The sequence below is a fragment of the Triticum dicoccoides genome, chromosome 2B (assembly GCF_002162155.2).
Source record: "Triticum dicoccoides isolate Atlit2015 ecotype Zavitan chromosome 2B, WEW_v2.0, whole genome shotgun sequence".
NCBI classification, from domain to species: Eukaryota; Viridiplantae; Streptophyta; class Magnoliopsida; order Poales; family Poaceae; genus Triticum; species Triticum dicoccoides.
Window position 1 is genome coordinate 16,854,065 of NC_041383.1, and position 11,838 is coordinate 16,865,902.

At 46.7% G+C, this 11,838-nt stretch overlaps 1 protein-coding gene and 1 pseudogene across 1 annotated transcript; one reads left to right on the top strand and one right to left on the bottom strand.

The window, feature by feature from the left end:
- Window positions 1–339: 339 nt before the first annotated feature.
- On the top strand, window positions 340–9,622 carry LOC119360251 (annotated as a pseudogene).
- Window positions 9,623–10,191: 569 nt separating this feature from the next.
- LOC119361803 (1-aminocyclopropane-1-carboxylate oxidase homolog 1-like) lies at window positions 10,192–11,586 on the bottom strand. The gene is made up of 3 exons (XM_037626949.1): window positions 11,053–11,586; window positions 10,591–10,912; window positions 10,192–10,496 (listed from the first exon to the last, which is right to left on the bottom strand). Exons 1-3 carry the CDS (start codon window positions 11,553–11,555, stop codon window positions 10,251–10,253), a joined length of 1,071 nt encoding a protein of 356 aa, XP_037482846.1. The 5' UTR covers window positions 11,556–11,586; the 3' UTR covers window positions 10,192–10,250.
- Window positions 11,587–11,838: the final 252 nt, after the last annotated feature.

Genomic DNA, 11,838 nt, shown 5'->3' on the forward strand with positions numbered 1-11,838 from the left:
ATTGTATATGTATGTTTGTTTTAAACGGAAGCAAAAGATTTTTCTATGTATTTTAGACTACACAGCAATTCTATACATGAAAATTGGTACAAGTTTATTCACACGGTCATCAATATTGTAATAAATATTATTTTCAAATATAAGAATCCACATATATCTTGTGTGCACTTACATGTTTGTGTACGCGTTCTACATGCACACTGGTAAACTTGCATCTCCTTTTGTATGTGGTTGTCTTTTTTTGTTGTTGATCTGAACGTACACCGATCAAGTTGGATCACCCAAAAATCGTTGACACACTACCTCTACACACCCATGCAGAGCTTGCCCACACCCACTATGAGTCGATCAGGCGGTGGAGGTCCAGGGAGGGGACCACTAGGTGTGGTGATTGTGTATGCATTTGACCGCAGCACCTCGACCATGGCTTGGGATAAGGTGGACAATGAGATCTTTTGGATGGTGCAAGAGAAACTCACCCATTTCACGGATACCTGGCTTGGCTACACATATATTACGTCGAGCCCTAACAAGTACACCTCTGATATGAAATTAGTTGATTCTGCCGAGGTAAAGGCAAATGGGTATAAGGAAAGCTCGGCATGGAGGAGGATTGCCGTCACAAAGGACATGCCGTCTGCACTCTCCCAGGCACATAAAATGATCAACGATCAAGGGGAGTTGCATGGCATCATCTTATTCTTCTCCGATGGGTTGATTAACAAGGGTGCCTCCTTTGATGGGGCTGAGGAATTCATCTCACAAGTGCCCGTGCACACGTTTACTCTCGGCGGGGATGCATATAATCATGTAAGTGTCAAGTCATAGTTAATCCATCCAATTATTGATCATCCATTAATTAATTATATATTTATTGTGTTTATGCTACAGGTTCTTCGAGTCATCGCAGCAAATTCCCCAGGCGGGACTTTCAGCCCTCTACAAGTTCCGGACAAGCCGAGTCTGTCGGTGCCCTTCTCACAAGTGCTGGATAGCATCCTTAATGGCACCAAGCATCCAAGTACCAATTCAGGTAGATATACAGAAACAACCTGCATGCACATGTGAATTCATAAGTTATTTAAAAAAAATGCTTGCTCGGAAACATACATATGATTGAGTGGATGGATGATCAACAATGTGCAGGGAGGTGGCCCCTGGATGTGGTTCTCATGTATGCATTTGACTGCACCACTACCCCAAGCCCGGCTTGGGACAAAATGGAACACGAGATCTTTTGGTTGGTGCAGGAGAAGTTGAAGCACTTTGCAGATAGCTGCCTCGGCTACACGTATGTCATGTCGACCCCTAACACGTGCACGTATGATATGAAACAAGTCGACCTTGCAGAGACAAAGTCAACTGGCTATGCGGGGAGCTCGGCTTGGAGAAAGAACCCATCCACAAAGAATATGGCGTCTGGCCTCCCTGTGGCACATAAACTGATGAGCGATCATGGGCAGCTGAATGGTGTCATCTTGCTCTTCTCCGACGGAGTGAATAGCAAAAAACTACCACAGTACGGGCTATCGTTCCGAAAAACTACCGTTTTTTTTAATTTTTCAAAAAACTACCACAAAAGTGGCTGGCTGTTCCCAAAAATTCAAGTGGCCGAACGGTTAAGTTTTAACTGTGGTTGTCGGCCACAGTGGTCACGGCGCGCGGGTGACGGCCGTTAGGGAGCACGGGCCGTCCCGACCAGGTCAAACGGATCCGGCCCGCCCTCACTCTGTCTTCCCCCTCTCTGTCTCCCTCTCTCTCGTGCGCGCCTCCATCTCCGATGGCGGCGGCGGCGGCGAAACTAGGCGATGGCGGCCATTCAACGGGTGGAGGTGGAAGGGGGGATGGAGGCGGCGAGTTCTCAAAGGTTGATAACTGGTTGGGGAGCGGTAGCTTTGCAACCCAGCCGGCGGCGCCGCCGCCGCCGCAGCGGACACCACAGGCTGCAGCTCTGATGCAGGCTCCTACGCCACAGGCTACACCGCCATCGCCTGGTGATTGCCAGTTCTCGCTTGAGTACAGAGCAGCGAGGTCTCTTGCTAGCGCTGTGCAGGCAGATCCGGCCAACTCCCAGCACTGGGCCTCTGCATTTGGAGGGGTGGAGTAAGTTTTTTTTCCTCTTATGAGCTCCTCCAACAGTTTCTGCATTTCTGCTTGTTCATTTCAAACAACATAGCATAATTTAGTTAGTTTTTTGACCAAACCCTAGGTTGATTTTGCTGTGATTCATCTTAGAACATGAACATGCACTGAATAATAGTTGAGCAAACACTCTGTGGCATGTTTTGGATGCAACAGTATCACTTAGCACTGAAGGATTAGTTAGATTTAGTAGAAATGCATGGTGGATTCAGAGAAGCATTTGTTGGATTCAGATTCCTTACTGTACTTTATAGTTAGTGTGCACTAAATTTTTGTAGCAAAAAACACTTAGTTAGTTGGGCTTTTCAAATAACATATTATGTAATGCAGGCTGGATGATGAAATTTGGGAGGTTAGGCTGCATTTCCAGGGCAGAGATAATAAGGAAAGGGGGTTTTCTGTTTCAGACATCACATTTCTGAACTTGATAGCACTTACTGAGACAGAAGGCTATGGGTCAGATGACTACATGTACTGGGTAAAAGAACAAGGGATCGGACAGGAAGGTTTATTTCTTCTGGACAGTCAAGATGCAGTTGAAGAAATGATAGACCACACAGATTTAACAGTGCTCAATATCATTGTTTCCAAGGCAAATGAAGATAGAGATGTTGAATGTAACAGGGCTCATAATGTTTGTGAAGAACAAATTCCAATAGGCAGTCCAGTGGGGGGTCCTGGTTTTGTGTTAAGTCTGTCACAAGATGGAGTGGTTCACCCTCTTCATGTTAATTTGAACACACAGCAAAGCTGTAACTTCAACATTTCAGAAGCTAATGGTGGAGATGATGATGGACAAGCTGCTGGTCAAGAGGATGATGATATTGACAAATCATCCTCAGACTTTGAGATTGATAGGGGTGACTATAGAGGATAAAGATGTCTTACAAGGCTTGGAAGAGAGGTGAAGAAAATATTGGAAATGAAGAAGAAAGAGATGCTGTAGAAGACAGACCACAGTTTGAAGGTGACAGTGATGTTTCAGAATTTTGGCAGGAGGAGAAAGAGGCTGATAGTGGAGAGGAAATAGTTGTGGAAAAATGCAGGCCTGAGAAACTCAAGCCTGTGAGAAGAGCAGCAGCAAATCCAGGTCCAACTTCCAGAGCTCATAGTCAGCCAGAGATCCCAAAGTTTCAAGATTTTGTACCTGAAGCTGATGAGTATTGCTTCCCTGGTGATGTGGGCATTTCTGACTCAGATGGGGAGACTCCAAGACTACCTTCTAGAAGGAAGAGAAGATTGAAGAAGAAGAAAGAGAGGAAATGGTATGACCCAAAGGTACCTGATGCACATGAGCAGTTGTGCAAGGACCTTTGCTTCACCAATGAGTATGAGTTTAGAAAGGCATTGAGAAATTTTCATGTTAGGACTTTGAGAAACTTTCAGTACAATAGGAATGAACCATCAAGGGTTATTGTTTGGTGCCCAGAGAGGAAGAATGGATGTGATTTTTTCATGACTGCATCCAAAGTAGCCCATGAAGATACATTCACAATCAAGAAGTGCCACATGGATCATAGTTGTGGAGCTTGTGGAGAGAGTACAAAGGTTACTGCTGAATGGGTTGCAGAAGCTGTGGAGGACACAGTTAGATCAAATGTAAAGGCTGATGTAGAGACAGTTCTCGAACATACTAAGAAGAAGTTTGGGGTGCATGTACCTAGGAGTTTGGCATATAGGGCAAGACTGATGGCTGTTGATGTTGTGCAAGGTGATCATAGAAAGCAGTATCTGAGGTTGAGGGACTACCTACAATGTGTGCTTGACACAAACCCTGGAAGCAGGTGCATAGTGACAACTTTTGAGGATCCTTTGAACCCAGCCCCCACACCAAGGTTCAAGTACATGTTCTATTGCCTCCAGGCATCAAAAGATGGATTTCTTGCTGGTTGTAGGCCTTTCATAGGTACAAATCAGTGATTTAATCATGTTAGAAATGTAATCAAGTTATTCAATTTTGCCCTAACTATCTTTATTTATGCAGGACTTGATGGTTGCTTCATCAAGTTATCCACAGGCCAGCAGATATTGGCAGCAACTGGGAGAGATGGGAACAACAATGTGTTCCCAATTGCTTTTGGGGTGGTTGACAAAGAGGATGGGCCTAGCTGGACCTGGTTTTTAAACCAACTTAGAGTCTGCATTGGCACCAGCAACCAGTTTGGGAACTACACCATCATGTCTGACAGGCAGAAGGTATTTTCTCTGACTCTGTATTGTTCTTATGCACATAGCAATGCTGCTACAGTTATCTCATTACTACCTTATGTAATCAAACAACAGGGCCTTCTTAAAGCAATTAATGAAGTATTTCCTCAATCCCCACAAAGATATTGCCTAAGACACATATATGCCAACTTCCAGTCGGCTGGCTTTAGAGCAGAAGAACTTAAGAAATGGATTGACAAAGCTAGCTATTCCTTCACTGAACATGGTCACAAAGAAGGAATGGCAGGTTTGAAAGCAGCATGTGAACCAGCCTACATGTGGTTGAATGGCATCCCTAAGGAGTGTTGGGCTAGATATGCAATGGATCATGTGTGCAAGACTGACTAGGTAGTGAACAACCTTAGTGAGGTTTTCAACAAAATGATTCTAGATGTTAGGTCAAAACCAATTAAGACCATGTTTGAAGGGTTGAGGACCAAACTAATGGTTAAGTACCAGGGCATCAGAGAGAAAACAGAGAGCTGTAGGTGGGAAATAACCCCACATTACATAGAGAAGCTTGAGGAGAGCAAGAAGTGGGCTAAATACTGTGAAGCAAACATGGCTGGTCCCAACATCTGGCAAGTAACTAGTGGAGAGAACACATATTGTGTGAAGCTTGATGTAGGGAGCTGCTCTTGCAGGAGGTGGGACATGACTGGATCACCTTGCCACCATGCAATATCTGCAATGCAGAAGATAAAAGTTCACCCAGAAGATTATGTGCATCCATTCTTTAAAAAGCCAATGTATAAGGTTGCATACCAGCACATCATCTACCCTGTCCCTGGCCATGAATTCTGGCCCAACACCAACATACCAGACATAGAACCACCAGTTTTTAGGGAGAAGAAAGGCAAGAAGCAGACAGCTAGGAGAAATGCTGAATTTGAGGTGCCAGCTCCAAAGGATACATCAAGGATGGGCACAATAACATGCAGTAACTGTGGTCTGCAAGGCCACAGGTGGACAATGTGTGAAGACAGACTTAAGGCCAAGTTTATGATAAGGAAAAACAACCACCAGGTAACTAAGCCAGTTCAACAAGGAAAATCTGCTACTTGTTTTTAATGCATACATCTTGTGAGCTACAACTTGTTTTTAATTGTAGGAAAATAGGGCATCCTACCCAACAACTTCAGCACCAACCAGGCCACCTCCAGCTAGGGCCACATCATCAGGTCCAGCTCCAGCTTCAGGTCCAGCTCCAGCTTCAGGTCCTGCTCCAGCTTTAGGACCACTTAGGGGCAGGAAACTAGCAACAGCTTCTACAAGGGCAACCAATCTGCTACAACAAGGGCAACCACATCTACTGCAGTTTCAACAGGTGGATCAAGAAAGAGAAAGAACCCACCACCAGCTTCAGCACCAGCCAATAACACCAGGTCAAGTGCATCATCTCCAGCAAAGAACACCAGGTCAAGTGCAAGAGGTTTCAATGCTCCAAGGGCAGCATCAACATCAGGTCAAGCTGATGTTGGTTCTAAGAGGAAGAGGAAGGCCCCAAGCAAACTTGCTTTGTATTTCACAGCCAGTGGCAACCATTGAATGTGTTGCACTCAACTATGCTTTATGCCTTGAACTCTGCTTGTTAGGCATGCTTGCTATCTGTGTTATTTGCAGTGAACTCTGTTTTCATTTGAACAATTAAGTTATGTGGTCTATGTTTGAACTGCTTGGAACAATTAAGTTATCTATTGTCAAGCTCTATTTTGATTTGATATGTCCTAGGTTATGAATTGTTCATATGAAATTATTTCTTATGCTGTCCTAGGTTATGAATTGTCAAGCTCTATTTTGATTTGATATGGCCATCTGACCAAACCATAACATATCTAACTTAAACATCAAGATCACCAGATCAATTCATTCATACATACAAATATAGATAAAAGATTCACTCATAAATTGCATCATAGACAGATTGATTCATCACATAGATAGATCATTCAACATTTTTCTTTCACCAGCTTCATACATTGCATTGCATCATAGACAAGTTGATTCATCACATACATAGCTCATTCAACATTGTTCTTACACCAACTTCAAACATCACATAGATAGAAAGACAGATCTAGGAACACAGAAACATAACAGCAGCATCATGGGTACAGAATCCTAGTCCACCTCTGCCTAGTGACCTGAAAGGGATGGAAATTTGCCCTCCTTCTTGCCCAGTAGATGATATCATCATCACTAGGGTTGGAACCAGGGGGGAATGCCTCCAGGAACTGCTCTATGTCCTTGCGGTTGCGTGCTGCAAGGATCATCTCAGCAAGTTGCCTTCTCGCCCTCCTCCTTGCATCTTGGCGCCTGGCTTGCCTGGGCACCTCTTCTTCTCCATCTATGACCTCTCCAGGATCCATCTCTCCCTTGGATTCTAGGGTTTCTTTGGCGGCTGGGGGGTTGTGGGGATGGGGGATTGACTGCGGTTTCACTCAAGGGGTGGGCTTTATAGACTACTAATGGTTGGTGGTAGGTAGGTGAAGTAATAAAACAGCTCAGTCTAGGCCCACAATGTGTACATAATGCATTTAGGCCCAAAAATATACTAGTTCAGCATTGCTACTTTCAGGAAAACAACCTAAAGAAATAAAACAGTTCTTCACTGCATTACTTAAGATAGATAGGTTCTTAACAGTACAATAACATAAGCCAGACTTAGCAAAGGTTCTCCACCACTCTAGTTACCATAACTTAAACAGTTCATATAGGACTGCACAAAATATACTCCTACCATCATCTTGCAAGGCCTGTTATATGTGTAGGCCACCTTACTTACTTAACCACCATTGTCCAAATCTTCAAGCCTCCAGTATGGCCTTGATTTTCTCAAGCTTTTCCTTGCTCCCATGGCCAGCATTCAGCAGATCAGCAACTACTTTCTCAAGCTCTATCTTCTCTTGTGCAAGAAGATCTCTGTCCACCTTTATCTCTTTCATTGCCTTCCTGGTGTTGTGAATTATGTCTGCCTGGGCCTGAAGGATACACCTCTGTTCTTTTGCTAGCCTTAGCTTCTCCATCTTCATCTCCAGCTCTAGCTCTTCCTTCTGCTTCTCAAATTTCTCAGCATCCATTGCTTTTTGCTAGTCAGTCTTGCCAACACCATCCTGCCAGTCAAACATCTTGCTAACATGATCAACCATTTTATGATACTCAGTGCAGAGATGATCATAGTCCTTCTTCAACTTGGCAACCTCATCCTCATATGCATGCTTGTCTTGAATCCTTCCAAGGTTTTGCTCATGGAACATTTCCCACAACTTGATGAGGCAGTTCTTAAGTACATCAGGCCAGGCAGGATCAACCCACTGAACTACACCACAATTCACACCTCCCTGTAGTTTGATCAGAGAACACATACTTCAGAAAATGCATAAATTCAGTTCTAACTTCAATTCAAAAAGAGGATTCGTACACAAGGAGGACATGTAACCATAAATTCAGTACTAAATTTAGTTCAAACAGAGTTAATGTACAAATTCAGTAACCACTGGGCATAACTGAATCCACTAGGCATAACTGAATCCACTAGGCATACTCAATTACTCACCTGAATAGGGCATCCATAGAACCTCCTCCCAGTGTTAGCACCTTCAAAAGCAACACACTTCCTAGGCTTCATATCGTGCAGAGTACACTTGGAAACTTCCTCCATGGGAGCACCACACCAGAGTGGCTCAGGGATGGTGTCAGGTGTGTCCTACATGCAGTAAAAGGTAGATCAGAACCAATGCATCAACTAGTTTAACTTGAGTCAAGCTTTGCCTTGCTCAAGGTCAGATCAGACATCACAGTGCCATCCATACCCTAGATCAAAACTAATAGATAACCAAACCAAACGCATCCATCCATGCAAATATACAGCTCATCAACCCTCATTCCCAAATCGATTCAACCCTAACCCTAACCCTAGATAATGACAGAGAGGAGGAGGATGAGGCTTACAAAGTACTCCATGTCCATCAGGTTGCCCCTCATGCTGTCGTCGGAGCTCTCATCCCCATCATTCCAAGAAGGCATCCTGGCCGGCGACGAGGAACTGAGGTGGTCGGCGACGATGGAGAGCTCGGCCAGGGGAAACAGAGCGAGGGGGGAGAGTGAGAGTGAGTGAGTGCGAGGGAGACAGAGTGAGGGCCGGATCCGTTTTCACCTGGTCGGGACGGCCCGTGCGCCCTAACGGCCGTCACCCGCGCGCCGTGACCACTGTGGCCGACAAAACCCTGACGGGCGGGCCCCACATGTCATAACCCCAGTTAAAACTTAACCGTTCGGCCACTTGGTTTTTTTGGAACAGCCAGCCACTTTTGTGGTAGTTCTTTGAAAAATTAAAAAAAACGGTAGTTTTTCGGAACGATAGCCCGTAATGTGGTGGTTTTTTGCTATTCACTCTCTCCGACGGGTTGATTAACAAGGGTGACTTCTTTGATGGAGCTGAAGATTTTCATCTCCAAAGTGCCGGTTCACACGTTTACTCTTGGTGGAGGTGCATATAACCATGTATCTATCAAAGCAGAGAGTCACACAAGTCCAATTCTTCCAGCTTAATAGTATAATCTTGCCTATTTTTTGTGCATGTGAAATAGGGTCTTCGCGCCATTGCAGCGAACTCCCCGGGTGGGACGTTCAGCCGCATCCCTGTTCCAGACAAGCCAAGTCTATCGGTACCCTTCTCGCAAATGCTAGATAGCATCCTTAATGGCACCAAGCTTTCTCCAGGTATACATAAACAAAAAACATAGACTGGTCTGAAACAAGGGGCTATCATGAAGTTATGCTTGTTGTACATATATACAATGGAGTGAACAAATGAAAATTATTAATGTACAGGGAGGTTGCCACTGGACGTGGTGCTTGTGTATGCATTTGACTGCACCATTACCCCAAGTCTGGCATGGGGCAAGATGGAACAAGAGATCAAAGGCTGGTGCAAGAGAAACTCACCCACTTCACGGATAGTTGCCTCGGCTACACATATCTCATGTCGACCCCTAACACGTACACGCATGATGTGAAACTAGTTGAGTCCAAGGAGACAAAGACAACTGGTTACTCCGGAAGCTCAGCTTGGAGAAAGAACCCATGTACGAAGAACATGGCGTCTGGCCTCCCCGTGGCACATAAACTAATGAGAGACCACGGGTGCCTGAATGGCATCATCTTGCTCTTCTCCGACGGGTTGGTTAACAATGGTGACTTCTTTGATGGAGCTGAGGACTTCGTCTCCAAGGTGCATGTGCACGCGTTTCTCTCGCAGGAGGTGTTATAACCATGTAGTAAGTATCATATCGGAATTACTAAAGTCCAAATCATAATCAGCTATTAGTTAATTATTAATTAAACATATGATCATACCATGTGTATATGCTAGGGTCTCCGTGCCATGGCAGCGAATTTCACAGGCTAAACATGCATGCTTGCAGGGATAAAATCTCATGCCGGGGCTTGTCATAAAATGAAATGAACTGCAGTGCACTGCGCCTTTGTCCATTTCCAATTTATTTTTTCATATATATATCGACTCTTGTTGGAATTACCATTGCTACTTAATCATTTATAATTGTGTTGTATGGTGCAAGTGTGATGTGTGTGTACTTCTGTTCGTGTGAGTTCACTCTTTGGGCAAATCTACTGAACACTAGCTAGTTCCAGGCCCTCATGTCTTCCCCTAAAAAAAAGAAGTTCCCTCATGTTTTTGTTCTGAGAGAGCGTACTCGTGCTTTTCAAGGTGTACATTCAGGCTATGGTCAACTTCTTTTTGCCAAATCATTTGGCACGTGGTAGCGAACACATCTGAATACACAAAGCTCCCTTGGAAAATGTCTATCGAAACCCATGTGCACTTGGAATTTGTCTTTCAATTATTGCAAAAATCATAAAGGATTTTCCCGACGATTTCATAGACGGAAATCATTGATGGCCATCTTGGGACCCAATCCGACAAAGTAATAGTGCGCGACGTAATCCCTAGCGAGTGTCTCCCTGTACAACGGCGGGTTCTTCTCCGACAGCAGCTCCTTGATCGGGCCATATATCCTCTCCGAACTTGGATTGCTTGGGAAACACGCGATCGAGACCCTCGGTGCATCGTTCTTCGCAATGACTCTGTGCTCCACGCTCCTAAACCTGTCGTTCGAGATTATCTGGTGGAGAGGAGAGACACGTGCATGCCTTTAGCATTTTGCAGTTGCAATTTAATGATTTTAGCGTGACCCAAATGTGAAGATGTATAGGTACCTGCAAGAGATCACCCACATTGACGATGAACGCCCCGGGTGTTGGCGTGACGTCGACCCACCGGTTCTCGTGGAGGACCTGGAGCCCGCCGACGCCGTCCTGGAGGAGCACCGTGAGGAAGCCGGAGTCGGAGTGACGGGTGGTGCCGATGGCGAGGGAGGGCTCGGGGCATGGAGGGTAGTAGTGGCAGAGTATCATCTGGCCCTGGTTGCAACCCATGTCGGCGAGGTGGTTGGGGTGGAGGCCAAGTGCTTCGGACAGCAGAGCAAAGAGTGTGTCCCGTAGGTTCCTCACGTGCTCGGCGTAGTCAAAGAACACGTCACTGCATGCGTATAAGTCAAAGTTGACTACTACGTGGACAGATAGACTTTTCTTTCTCGAAAATAGCCAGAGTACATGTGGGCATTGTCGAGCTAGCTAAAAATAATGGAGTGGTGGCTCAGTGGAACACGTAACACGTACCGGCGGCAGGACTCCGGCATGTCGCCGGCGTCGGGAGGGTGGGGCGCGATGCGGAGGTAGAGGGTGTCGCGCCAGTTGGCCACCTTGGACTCGTGCAGGTCGAAGTTGCAGTTGTACTTGACGGCCCTGGCCGGCTCGCGTGTGTAGAGCCGCGCCTTGTCGGTGCTCTCGCCGCCGGGGGACTCGTGGAATGCCCGGGCCGCCTCCACCGCCGCGGTGCCCACCTCAGGAGGCACGCCGTGGCCTGTCACCTGGAAGAACCCCCACTCTGCCGCGGCCCGGCCCACGGCGGTGACCACGGCCGCGTGGTCGCCGCAGCCGAGGTCGATCACCGGGATGGCTACCGGTTCTTGCCGCCCGCCGGTGGGCTCCTGTAGGACGTCGTCGGGGACACGGAAGATGCGGGGGACGCGGGTGACGCCGGAGGCGACGAGGCCGCGCACGCCAGCGAAGGTGGCGTCCAGCGCGCGGAGCTCGGCCGCGCGGTCGTAGGCGGCCGACATGGTTGGTGGCGACGGCCGCGGGTGCTTGGATGGTTGGTGGCGCGAGTGCGATCGGGTTGGCTGTCGGATTGTTCTTATCTGCCAGCTTAGCGGTGACCGGTGAGCGCGCTTCAGCCGCTAGTGCTGAAATTTTGCCGCGACAGCGACGGGGAGGAGAAGAAAGGCCCGGCACCTGCAGCCGGCGACGGATGGATGCCACGTACGTTGCCTCCGGCGGCTCCCGCGTCCAATGTTTGGACGGAGTCTGCGACGGAAACCTCAGCGCGCACGTATGCATTCAGTC

Excerpts from the sequence above, each read along its gene's own strand:
- LOC119361803 (XM_037626949.1), bottom strand. The coding sequence starts at position 11,555 with ATGTCGGCCGCCTACGACCGCGCGGCCGAGCTCCGCGCGCTGGACGCC. Across the intron at positions 10,913-11,052 it reads ATGCCGGAGTCCTGCCGCCG|TGACGTGTTCTTTGACTACG; the intron begins GTACGTGTTACG and ends ATACGCATGCAG. Across the intron at positions 10,497-10,590 it reads ATGTGGGTGATCTCTTGCAG|ATAATCTCGAACGACAGGTT; the intron begins GTACCTATACAT and ends CCTCTCCACCAG.